The 12,005-nt window shown below is 39.9% G+C and overlaps 1 protein-coding gene across 1 annotated transcript in view; it reads left to right on the top strand.

The window, feature by feature from the left end:
* Positions 1–74: 74 nt before the first annotated feature.
* The window catches only part of LOC104497450 (mitogen-activated protein kinase kinase kinase 5-like), a gene marked incomplete at its 5' end in the record, with an annotated part of 20,251 nt that continues 8,320 nt past the window's right edge, over positions 75–12,005 (top strand). The window contains 9 exons of the mRNA XM_010140701.1: positions 75–211; positions 833–938; positions 1,927–2,084; positions 2,578–2,755; positions 3,524–3,544; positions 4,612–4,789; positions 4,892–5,060; positions 7,981–8,166; positions 11,319–11,424. Coding sequence (XP_010139003.1) covers positions 75–211; positions 833–938; positions 1,927–2,084; positions 2,578–2,755; positions 3,524–3,544; positions 4,612–4,789; positions 4,892–5,060; positions 7,981–8,166; positions 11,319–11,424 — 1,239 coding nt within the window. The remainder of the gene's footprint in view (positions 212–832; positions 939–1,926; positions 2,085–2,577; positions 2,756–3,523; positions 3,545–4,611; positions 4,790–4,891; positions 5,061–7,980; positions 8,167–11,318; positions 11,425–12,005) is intronic.

The raw sequence follows: 12,005 nt of genomic DNA, 5'->3' as shown, positions 1-12,005 counted from the left end.
TTTTTTATCTTTGGGGAAGAAGACAGAATTTAATTAGATGTTTACTCTCACTTTTTTGCTCTCCAAATTTATAGGCAGCCTTTCTGCTCTTCTACGGTCAAAATGGGGACCATTAAAAAATAATGAGCAGACAATTGGCTTTTACACCAAGCAGATTCTTGAGGGATTGAAATACCTTCATGATAATCAAATAGTGCATCGAGACATAAAGGTAAGAATTTGCAGAGGGTTAAGCCTGATAGTGTTACATAACTCAACAACCATTTATTTTTCCTGTACTTTAAAATTGTCTCAAAGTTCTTCATTGTCTTCTCTGCTGCTCTGAACTGTGGGTTAGGTAGGTGAACCATTGTTGATTTGAATTTGCACCAACAAAATATGTTTGCTTTTTTATTTAAGAACTGACATACAGCCACTTAAGATGTGATAAAGTCAATGGTTTTATTTCTGCTTTCAGTGACGTGATTGAACGTGAGCTTATTAGAAGTGCAGAAGATTGTGATTGGGATATGAGCAGGTTCTTTTCCAAGGAGATAGCAGATGAAAAGGTTCCCTTAAAAAAAAGAGAAAAAGAAAAAAAGCCTTTTTTCCTCTCTTAGTGTAATTTAATTGAATTCCTGTGGTAGGGGAGGTTCACTTTGAGATGCAGTTTCTGATAATGGGATTACATAAGGCAGGAGCGCTGTTCATTCCTCCTTCATCTCCCCATTTAAGAGCCTTAGGAGGTAATTGTTACTTACTGAAGAGTGCACTGTAGAAACAGGCTATGCGAGAAGTCTTAGATGAAGAGTCAGCGGAGAAAAATAATTGCTCTGAATGTTCTGTTCCTCAGGGTGATAACGTGCTTATCAACACGTACAGTGGAGTGTTAAAGATTTCGGACTTTGGAACTTCAAAGAGACTTGCAGGAATCAACCCATGTACTGAAACTTTCACAGGTATGTTCCCAGAGGAGACTCTCTTTCCTCACTCAGTCTGTGCATGTAGGGTCAGAATCCACAGCTGCTGAACTTTCATTGACTCCAAATCGTTATAAAAGCTTCCTGCAAAAATAACTTTTGTATACCCGATCTTAAGCTATAACTGTACTTGTATGCACTGTTCAAAGTGATTGCCATTTTGGAAGTCCCACTTGAGACGTGAAGATCCTCTACAGGAGAAATGCTGTGTCTTGCCGATGTTGTCTTTGAACCTGTCTCTTCTGTGCATGTGGCTTTTTTATCTTGCTGATCAAAGGGTACCTTTTTTTTTTTGCTTTCATGACTGGCTTGAGCATCTGGGCTTCATCTCCAGAACTACTTACCTACAGAGCCTGTTGTTAACTTGACCCTCATTCTGCTTGATTTAGATGTTAAATCATGCAATGGCACTTCATTAAATAATTATGCAAAATGAGCAGTGACTGTTGTTTTAATTCTATCCTCCGCTGTTCCATTCTGCTCTAAATGGAACAGAATGCAGAATGATGTGTCAAGTTGATTCCTTTGCTTCAGGAAAAGTGTCCCTGTCACCTGCTGGTTTAGGTTCAGTTTTCAGGTTTCACTTCCTTTTCCTCTCTGGATGCAATTCAGAGTGGTCTTCCTTATTTTAATCTATGATACAGTAAATGAAAATTCTGTCTGATCCAAAAAGCTCATTGAAACCTCTTAATAATTCTCATTGACTTTGAAAAGTGATATTGTCAGGTCAGTAGATGATATCAGGTGCTTCTATCACAAATAATATTTTCAATAATATTTTGAATAATATTTGAGTTTTATGTAGAATGCATATGGAAATGTTTGAATTTTGAGTAATAAAGAGTATTTTTTCTTTTAGCTCTCCTGATACTGCCCACTCCACAGTGATTCTGTTCCTCTTGACCTCTGGCTATCTATTTGCATCATTAATGCACCTAAGTAAAAAAAATGAGTGTGTTTTAAACAGGTACCCTTCAGTATATGGCGCCAGAAATCATAGACAAAGGGCCACGTGGCTACGGGAAGGCTGCGGACATCTGGTCGTTGGGATGCACAATCATCGAGATGGCTACAGGGAAGCCCCCGTTTTATGAACTGGGAGAACCACAAGCAGCTATGTTTAAGGTCAGGCATCTTCCTTGTTCAACACAGACCAGTATTTGTAAACACAGGAAATCTTATGACTGTTTTGGAGAAGCTCAAATTAGAGATTGCAGGGAAAGAAGATAAAGGAAATGCTTGGTTACTGAGGATGTTACGAAGAATGAGCTGAGTCAACTGAGTGGGAGTGCTGTGTTGTTTTGAAGAGAGTAATGGAGCAATAGCAGCTATTCAGTAGCCTGGGTGTTTAAAAAAAAAAAAAAAGAAAGAAAGAAAAGCAATGTTTTGCTTTGCAAGAGCCTTTACTTGCAGTTGCAGGGACTTCTTAATGTAATGGTTTACACAGTTTGCAATAGGTTGGGGTTTTTTTCTCTGAATTAATAAACTAGTTACAGAGAGATAATATTAAAACTTGAGAACAATATACCTCTTTTACTATCCAAACACTTTTTTGGTGCTGTGTAGTGTTTGGGAAAAGTTCAGTGTTGGCTAATGTGTCTATTTTTATTTGTCTCAGGTGGGAATGTTTAAAATACACCCAGAGATTCCTGAATCCATGTCTGCAGAAGCCAAGGCTTTCATATTGCGTTGCTTTGAACCAGATCCTGATAAACGAGCTTTTGCTCACGAGCTACTTATAGATGAATTCTTGAAGGTTTCAAGCAAAAAAAGAAAAACCCCATCGAAGCTCTCAGGTGAGCGTTGCTAAACTCAGTCTGGAACTTTCTCTTGTCAATGATACTGTTTCCTGAAACTGCTGATTTAGTCTTTAAGATGAATACAGCAGGTCTCCCTCTGTCCCAGCTGAACACTGAGTTACAACCTTCTGTCCCAGCAGCTTGCTGCACAGACACTTGTAGCAGAACTCTGTTACCACAGAGGTGATTTATATAAATGTTTCTGTTAATGGTTTTGTGCAGCTTTTGTGGTGTTTTTTTTAGTTTGCATATGTTATCATTCAAAGAATGTTTGCATAGAGTATATTTTGTTTAAGGTTAGAACATGCTATTGAGCCTCGGACAAGTTTTCTACTTGAGGAAAATAATCATTGTCCCGTAGCAAATGTGCGTGCACGGCATTATTTTTGTTTCACATACTCATTTCCTGTAGCATTCTAAATTATGGAAAGTAACAAAGGCGTTTTGAGAGTATGAATGACATATTCTATGTATGTGCATATATAAATAAAAAATACCTTCTATATATTTTTAGCATGATAGCTAAAAGAAAGAAAAATACCAGGTAAAGGAGATGGCATTGGATGGTCACTTTTAATGTGGTTTCCACCCCCCTAAATGAAAATGAATGTTATATCACAATAAATTACATTTCTAGAGATTGCAGGTGGGAGAGTCCCGGTAGTCCACAAAAAGGAGAGGAGAGTTAATCCTTTGGACTATGCATATTTGTTCAGTTAATTTCAGCACACTTAACTTCCTTTTTTCTTTGCTTTTCTCCCACAGCTCTTTCAGCTAACACAAATGGTGAGTTTTAACATACTTTTCTATCAAAACATAACTGTGTAGGTAGATACTGTGGTTGTCACTTATTCTGCTTTAATTTATCACACTAAAATGTTGCAAAGAGAACTGGGCACAGTTACGAAAATAAGTAACCCTCCACTGTTAGGAACATCTGTTTCATTGTGCAAATTTAAACTGCTATTTGTAATCCTGCCAGACTATGGCTTAATTGTCGAGGCAGGTGGTCACACGGGCTCCAAGAGCTGCCTTGTTGTTATAGGTCCATTTAGTGGAAAATGGCTGGTTTATAGCAGCAGTAGGGCCAAGGTTTGTGGAGGAAGATAACCTAGATTTTTATTAGCTTACATTCTCTAACCGGCAACACCAGAATGCATTTGAGACCCTTTGTCAGGCCTGGGTACAGGGTACTCAGCTGTCTTGGGAAATGAACTGGAGAGAGTGGGAGGCGGCAGGGGAACCCAACAAACGCAGTTACCCTCATACTGAGTTGCTATTGAAGCACAGTTTGAAATGTGCACCTGTGAAATAGTTTCTTGCAGCAGTAATCTGTGCTCTGGATTTAAAAACAAAGTTATGACTCAACATGCATGTGTATTATTAATCAAGGGCTCTGAACCAATTAAACTTGTAAAAAATCTGATAAAGGAATGTGTCTTTGTGTTATATGCAGTGTGTGTACAAATGTATATATTTATATACACACATGGAATTAAGATCTTGGAAGGTGTTTGGATGACTTCCCTATAGAAATGTTTTGCTGCTGCTGAACGTGCGTACTGATGATACAAGATGCATGTTCACTCCAGTGGTGAAATTCCGTAAGGGAGCTTGCAAAGAGCCCAGCGTTTCCATATCTCAGAAAGCTTCTGAATAAAAACATAAGAGAAAGATAACTCTATGGCAGAAGAATAAGCTTTAGGAGGTTTTTGTCAATTTTGTTTTCGTATTTTCTATTGGTGGGTGGGAATACAGGAGTCTTTCTGTTTCCTCTGAAAGAATAAGTTTTTCACTTCAAAACTGTGATTGCACTATTAAATTCTGATTTCTGAATATTCCTATACAAATAGAGTATCTTCGGAGTATATCCTTACCTGTCCCTGTTCTGGTGGAAGACACAAGTAGCAGCAGTGAATATGGTTCTGTCTCACCTGATACAGAATTAAAAATTGATCCATTTTCTTTCAAAACGAGAGCCAAGTCCTGTGGAGAAAAAGATGGGAAGGGAATCCGGTCCCTTTTTCTGAGGTAAGGAGAGCTATCTGCCCTTTATGTTACACAGTAGATTAGAATTGTGTGTATTGGGGTGGTTTTTACAAAGTTTCTTGGCACTGAGTGTCTTTCATTCAGCATCCCAGATGAAAATTTTGAGGATCACAGTGCACCTCCTTCACCTGAAGAGAAAGATTCTGGGTTTTTCTTGCTGAAGAAGGATAGTGAAAGGAGAGCCACCCTTCACAGGATATTAACTGAAGACCAAGAGGAGGTGGTGAGGAACCTGATGGAAGCTTTGGCTCAGGTAAAGTAATACTGGAAGACAGCAAAAATGTTATGGAATTTGAAGCCTTATCTGCAGTTGCCTATTTTGCAAATACCCATAGTAAAGTAATTAAAAACCAGTTTGACTCAACTAGAAAGCATACTCCACATAAGCTTTCACCATTTTTTTTCCTGGCTATTAAAAATAAGCTTTAAAATTGTTTATGCTGCATTACATATGCCTTTTGTGTTTGTAAATACTGAATGTATGCCTGGATATTAGTGCTGGCCAGACATCGGAAAGACATGTTGTCGTGATACTCTGTTTTGCCCGTGATTTTCAAATAGGACTAACTGAGGCTGACAGGTCAGCTTGTGTAAGACCCATCGTCCTCGGGCGGTACTTACCTTGCCCCACTTTTAGAGTTCTGTCTTCTGGCTGACGGGTTTGACGGAGGGAGGTTTTGATCTTTTGGCCTGCTCTGGCCTTATGTTATGTTATTGCATAGAAAAAACAGGGCTGATGGTACACCATTGCCTTCTAGCCAACGGCCATAAAAGGGAAGAGAGGGAGAAAATAAATTGCAGCTATTCCTCACAGCAGTTGGGAGCACACATGGAGGGGAGGAAAGATGGTGTAACAGTGGGAGATACAGCAAACAACAAAATAATTGCAGAATGACCTTTTGGCACTCCTTTGTGGGGATGATTCATGATGGCGTATGAGTTCAGGATGATGCTGCATAAATTACAGGTCATGACCACGCTGCTAAATGTTGCAACACCGTAACTGGATGACGTGATTTTTTTTGTACTTGTTTGTAATATGTATGTTTATTAATTAACTGACTCATTCTCAAGGTTAAGTATCCCTGGCCTGAAACGTATTTGTATAAAATGTGACATCACATCTTCTAAAGATAATACAATGCAGAAACTGATGCAAACCATTATGATTCTTATGCATATATTACAGTTAATGTGATTGGAAATTGCTGCCATACCAATAAAAAGAGCTTCTGACTCTTGGTGGGGGAGGGAGGAACCCACAGTTGTCCTGGTAACTATGGAAAGTGTTAAAATAGAAGGCGATAAGAGATGCCCATGATCAGTGTTTTGCTGGAGTGTTGCTGTAACAGACACAGTTGCTAGCATGTGTATGAAGGGAAGAGTCAGTGATTGTGAGAGGCTGGGACTCAAATCACAAAACCTGAGAGGATGCTTGGTGTTACACGCCTTGCTCAGCTGGGGCTGGAACAGCCCAAGACAGGGGCAGAGAGGCACAGAGTTGTAGAGCCAAAGAGTCCAAAACACACATGGCAAGAGACTCTCTGCCCTTCGAGAGGGTGCAGAACTCTGACTCCCAGAGTTTTCTCCCTTGAGAGAGGGACCCTAGTCAAAGAGTATGATGCTTTCTCAAACCACCGGGATGTGGTAGTAATGGCAGTTAACAAGGATCCTGCTCGGCTTCCTCTTAATGTTCTGCTTAAATGCAAGAAGTTACCAGTAGATGGAAGCTTGAGTTGCTTGTTAGGCCTCATCAGGATTTAGGCTTTTGCCTTCACAAAAACCTTTCATAAGAAGAATTTCAACAAAGTCACTGGGTGTGGGGGCTAAGAGAGGAGACTAGGGAGCCATACTGGTTGCCCTGTCTCCAGCATGCCTTGATGGACTTGAATCTCCTAGTCCAGGGATACAGTGTGTTGTGTGTCAACCTATCTGCCCTAACAGCTTTTTAGTTATTTATACGAAAAGGAGATGAGCTACTGCAGGACAGAGTGAGGGATCCACTTCAGTATCAGTCAGTCATCAGTTGAATTCTCCAAACTGCATCAGGGCTGGAGGCTTGGATCTTTTCTCTCAGAGGAGGGTGCTTTGGTCAGAAGAATGCTTGACTGCTCTAGAGCTGCTGGTTTCTTCTGGTTTCTCTCTCTCAAACAATCAAGTTATTTTTGTTTCATCCTGATCGGAATTAATCAACAATATTTAAAGCTTTGCAGCTATTGGCAGAGGTCTTGATGTCTGGCCAGCTGTGACATTCATGGCATAAAACTGCAAATGCAACAGAACCAAACACCATATGTCCTTCTGTTATGGAAATCAATGTTAGATACCTTTAGTGTCTATATAAATGATTACTTAGCTTCCTTCAGAATAAGCGTCTAATACTTCATGTTGAACAATCAGTATGGTTTCCTCTCTCTAGCTTTAATACTAAGATTTGGAATTGAAATTTGTATTCAATTGGCGTAACTGTAGAGAGTAAGTACAATCTTCTGCTTCCTAGTTACTTATGCTGGTTATCCTGATGAATGCTTTTGAGATTTTTGCGACTTTGGTAGTTCATGCAGAAACACAAAAGCTTTTAAAAATAGGCATATGAATATTTATAATAGAAGGGTGAGATTTGTAGACCTGCTTTAAGAACAGGTAACTGTAGAAGTTCTGTATAAAGGGAAGTTATGTAGGAAAGAATTAGTTTCTTTCTGAGTCTTCTGTGTAACTTTGAATAATCTCTTCTTTTAAATGCCACTGTGGGACTTTGCATGTTGTCCCTCAGAGGCACTCTGAAGATAGAGGCACTGCAAAGTACATGTTTGTTTGCAATTAAAAGTAATTTGTAGTGTTCTGTGCACAGTATATTTATTTGTATGTATTTACTCCTGTACAGTGAGACACACAGTCTATAATGTGCACATATACTTCTGCAACTGAAACAAACCAGTCGGGTACCTGTTTGTCAAGTCATCTGCATTACCAGGGAGCTCAGTGCTAGAGCTTGGTGCTGCAGTTACGTTGCTACCATCATCTGACTTGCAGCTGCACCTTTCCCTTAACCATAGCAGGGGAGGTTCTGAAAATGCATATTTCCAACATGACGTTATTGGCTGAAGTCCCTCGGGGGGTGTGTTTCAAAAGATGGCTATCAAAACTACTCATTTTCTTCTTTTTTCTACCAGGGATCTGAAGAACCCAAGCTAAAATGGGAACATATCACAACACTCGTTTCCAGCCTCAGAGAGTTTGTACGGTCCACTGATCGTAAAATCATTGCAACCACTCTCTCAAAACTGAAACTGGAGTTGGACTTTGACAGCCATGGTATCAGTCAAGTGCAGCTCGTACTGTTTGGTTTTCAAGATGCTGTAAGTTGTCTGTTTTACTAAGAACTTTGTATACCCACTGCCGAAAAAAAAAAAGGTAGAAGCCAGAAGCAAATAGAACTTCATTAACTTCCATCCAGAGTTACTGAAACAATAATATTTGAGGGCTTTGAACCTGTAATAACAAAATCCCAGCCCACACCCAGTTTGGTTGCCATGTGATCCTTTGGCAGGACACAGATCATGAACAAAACTGTTGAGATTTTGCTGATTAAAGATCTAGAAGGTTCAGCATAGTCGTGTAAACATGATGTCATAATACTAAAGCAGGAAAGCCTTTTCAGAAAAATCTCGTTTGGAGGGTTTTCTGGTAAATGAGGCCAACTCTGAATATTGGGCTTATTCTACATAAATGCAAATCTCTTGGACTTCTTTTCTAGGCTAATACATTAAACCACAGCAAGCCTCCAGTAGTAGTCTGTAATATTGTATGGAGTTCCTAGTCTAGTATTTTTGGTTAGCAGCAGATTTCTGCCAAACTAGGTATTTTCATCTCAATTTATAATAAGCAGGGTAAGAAGGAAGAAAATAATTATCGTCAATAATTAATGCAAAATTTATTTCCTACAGTGAGCAACAAAACACACAAGTGGATACCTTTGAAAGAGCTAGTTTACCAAAAGCAAATTATTTTTTTTTCTTCTTAAGATATGTATTTATATGTTAGTTCACAAGCAATTAAGCTTAATGATTAAGATGTGAATAACCAACATGGGAGGGTGCAGCTGTGCTGGGCATCATTTGTCCAGACTGAAGTCATGTAGCAAAAATGAAGTGACAATCCAAGCAGGCATTTGAGGTGGATGATTTGATAGCACTTAAACCTCTCTGACAAGTAAAAGAGCCATCAGAAAGGATTACATAGCATGTAGACTGTTGCACAGACTACACTGACAAGAATTAGATGCTGTTTACAAAAATATACCTAATGCGTGAATGTGTTTAAAAAAAAAAAAAAAATTTCCACAAATCACAGTTTTCTCCTTGACTGATCGCTTTCAGCTCTCCATTCTACTTAGCCTCGTATTAATTTTGATACTTGGAAGGAAAAAAAAGTCAAGAAAAAAATAGAGTTGGGAGAAGTACGAATACCTGGGTTGTTTTTGTGATACAGATGTTGCTGGTCATCTGTCGTTTGGTGGGAATTGCCTGAGTCATGCTCTTTTCAGTAAAACTTCTACCCTCTTCTGTTAACTTCATCATTACAAGTGGCTGGTTTTTAGTCTCTTTCATTACTCTATTATTTAACTAAGATAACCCTCAAAGTTCAAAGAAAAACTTTGCTTTATGTGTGCCCAGTCTTAATCGTTTCAGACATACATGAGATCTCTGTAGTAGAACACTGAAATCCAGGTCAGTATCAAGAGCTCAGGTACTGCAGACACTAGGATATTGCTAGAAGCGAGGAAAAGCAGCTCCCTTGTTCTCAGGACTCTCATAAGTTAGTATCAGGTAACAAGGTTTAATACCCTCATCAGAGCAACCAAGAAAAAGTAGTTCTGTGCTAAATCACGCTACTGCGGATTGTTGTGTTCTTGACAAAGTTACATCGTGCTTCTTCAGTACTTATATCGGTTGTGCTTAAGCACATGTCAGTGCCTTGGTAGGAGTCAGTATGGGAGGGTGCAGAGCGCTTGCCAGCAGAAGCCGTGCTGCTCTGGGGGGCCCTGGGCAAGCCTTTCGGACCCTAAGGCAGCTGCTGCCCAGGTGTTAGGCACCGGGCAGCCTCCCCTGGGCTGCTGACTGCTCTCCAAGTCCAAGGACAGTGTCTAAGTGCCATCTCGTGGCCACTGTCAATAGAACTGTGGAGACAAAGTACTACGGTGGGTTGCGTAACAAACAGAGAAGGCCTTGACACTGTGTAAGCTCTGCTCGGCAACAGCTAAAACATCCCTGTGTCATCAAGGCTGTTTTAGTCACCAGCCTGGAACACAGCACCACATAGGCTGCTGTGAAGAAAATTAACTCCATCTCAGCCAAACCCAGTACAGGTCCCTACGTAAGTTACTGCATTACTGAACGCTGTTGCTTTGCGGCAGTTGAAAACTAATAAGATTAGTAGTGAAGATTAATAACATTTGTTAACTTTCACGCATCTTCTGAAGGCATCACTTGTGTAACTTCAGTCATTTTTTACAGAGAGTTTATCACAACATGAGAGAATTAAACTAAACCCTTTTTCAGGAAGACCTAACAGTGAAGTATCTACTTGCCCCACTTTTTAGTAAGCAGTAGTTGCTCAATTTTTTATAAGGCTTTGAGTAACTTCATAATTTTCTAAATACAGTTATATTTGTTTCTTCCTGCAACTTCTTGAGTTCTGCTCCTACAGAGGGTCGCTTTGGACTGCTTCTGCGCCTGGAGAACAGCACCAAGTCTGGTTTGGGCTGTTGCCAATCACTGTGGCCAGGCTTTTTGTTGTAGCACTGTCACCCCACCTGCTTCTGCCCTGTCATTTGGGAGTTGGAAAACTCCCCAAAATGGTGGAGACGGTCTTGCAAGTGGCACAGAGGCACCTGGGAATGTGGATAAAAGCAGCTTGAAAGCAGGCAATTAGGAGCAACTCAGTGTAGAAGCAAAAAGGAGGAGGAAAGATAAAATGGCACAGCACATGAATTAAGTCCCCTGGCTATTTAAACTAATGTTAATTAACTGTTTTCTGAATAAAAAGGAGCACCATTACGTTAGTTCTTTGATATTTCCTGCAATTGTACTTTAACATAGATAAGTATTGCACTGAGCAAGCAGTGAAAATTATGCCAAAAAAATAACAAGATTAATTAGCTGAAGTTACAGGCCTTTCACAGTATGGTCCTTGGTATTTGTCTTGCTTGCATTCTTTTTGAGGTTCTCTCCACGCCCATGAAGGTTAAATAAACTGCAGTATCGCAGTCCTCAATAACCACCTAACGCAGGAACTAGTGCTTAATAAAACATATAAAATATTGCTTGACTTGTAATAAAGTGGTGGAGGTTGGCAATGTTTGCTTCTTCATTTAACGACAACACGAAGTAGTTTTACTCACCTGCTTTGATACAGCATCTCTAAGTTCAAACTCTCTATATAATGCTGACATACAGTAGTTTTAAGCTGCAGAAGGATATAATACCTGAATTTCATTCTCTGTTGCTAGGTCAATAAAGTTCTCCGAAATCATAACATCAAGCCACATTGGATGTTTGCATTGGACAGCATAATCAGAAAAGCTGTGCAGACTGCTATTACTATTCTGGTCCCAGGTGAGTCAGTTCTTCATACTCAGCAAATATTTATGAGCTGATCTCTTTAAACGTGCTTTAGAGCTGTGATTATGATGCGTCACTTAAGATTTTGAAACCGGCAGTGGGCTCTTTCCTCTTCGCTCTCTGTTTTGCAACTCAAAAACTCATCAGTGTGTTGTCCAAGTTGTTTTGGAAAGCACCTTCCCAAGATGAGTAATCTAAACAATTGTGCGACACCTTGAGCAGTGGTAGGGTAAGGTGCTCTGACGCCTAATTTTTTGAGGTGCACAATGCTGCCTCTTGAAAGCCAGCGGACAGGCAGCTTGCCAGCATGTGCCAGTTTTGGAAGGTGTTTTACAAAGCGGAGTTTAATGATGTGATTTTTGAAGCACTTGAACATCTCTCTGGTTTGTGGTCAGAAGCTGTCTAAAGCAAAAACCAAATGTCTGCAGGGTCTGCAGTTTTGAATATTGTTATTTTGAGTGTTGTGGAAGAGTAACACACAGCTTAGTGGAGGGAAGGAGGCTGCGTAGAGAAACTGTAGCCCATTCTGTTACTACTCAACCTATTTCTACCTTCTCTGCTTCTGATTCCCTCAT

Source organism: Buceros rhinoceros, unplaced genomic scaffold, assembly GCF_000710305.1.
Source record: "Buceros rhinoceros silvestris isolate BGI_N320 unplaced genomic scaffold, ASM71030v1 scaffold17267, whole genome shotgun sequence".
NCBI classification, from domain to species: Eukaryota; Metazoa; Chordata; class Aves; order Bucerotiformes; family Bucerotidae; genus Buceros; species Buceros rhinoceros.
Note: the sequence above shows the minus strand (reverse complement) of the source record. Positions and strands in the feature narration are given on the sequence as shown.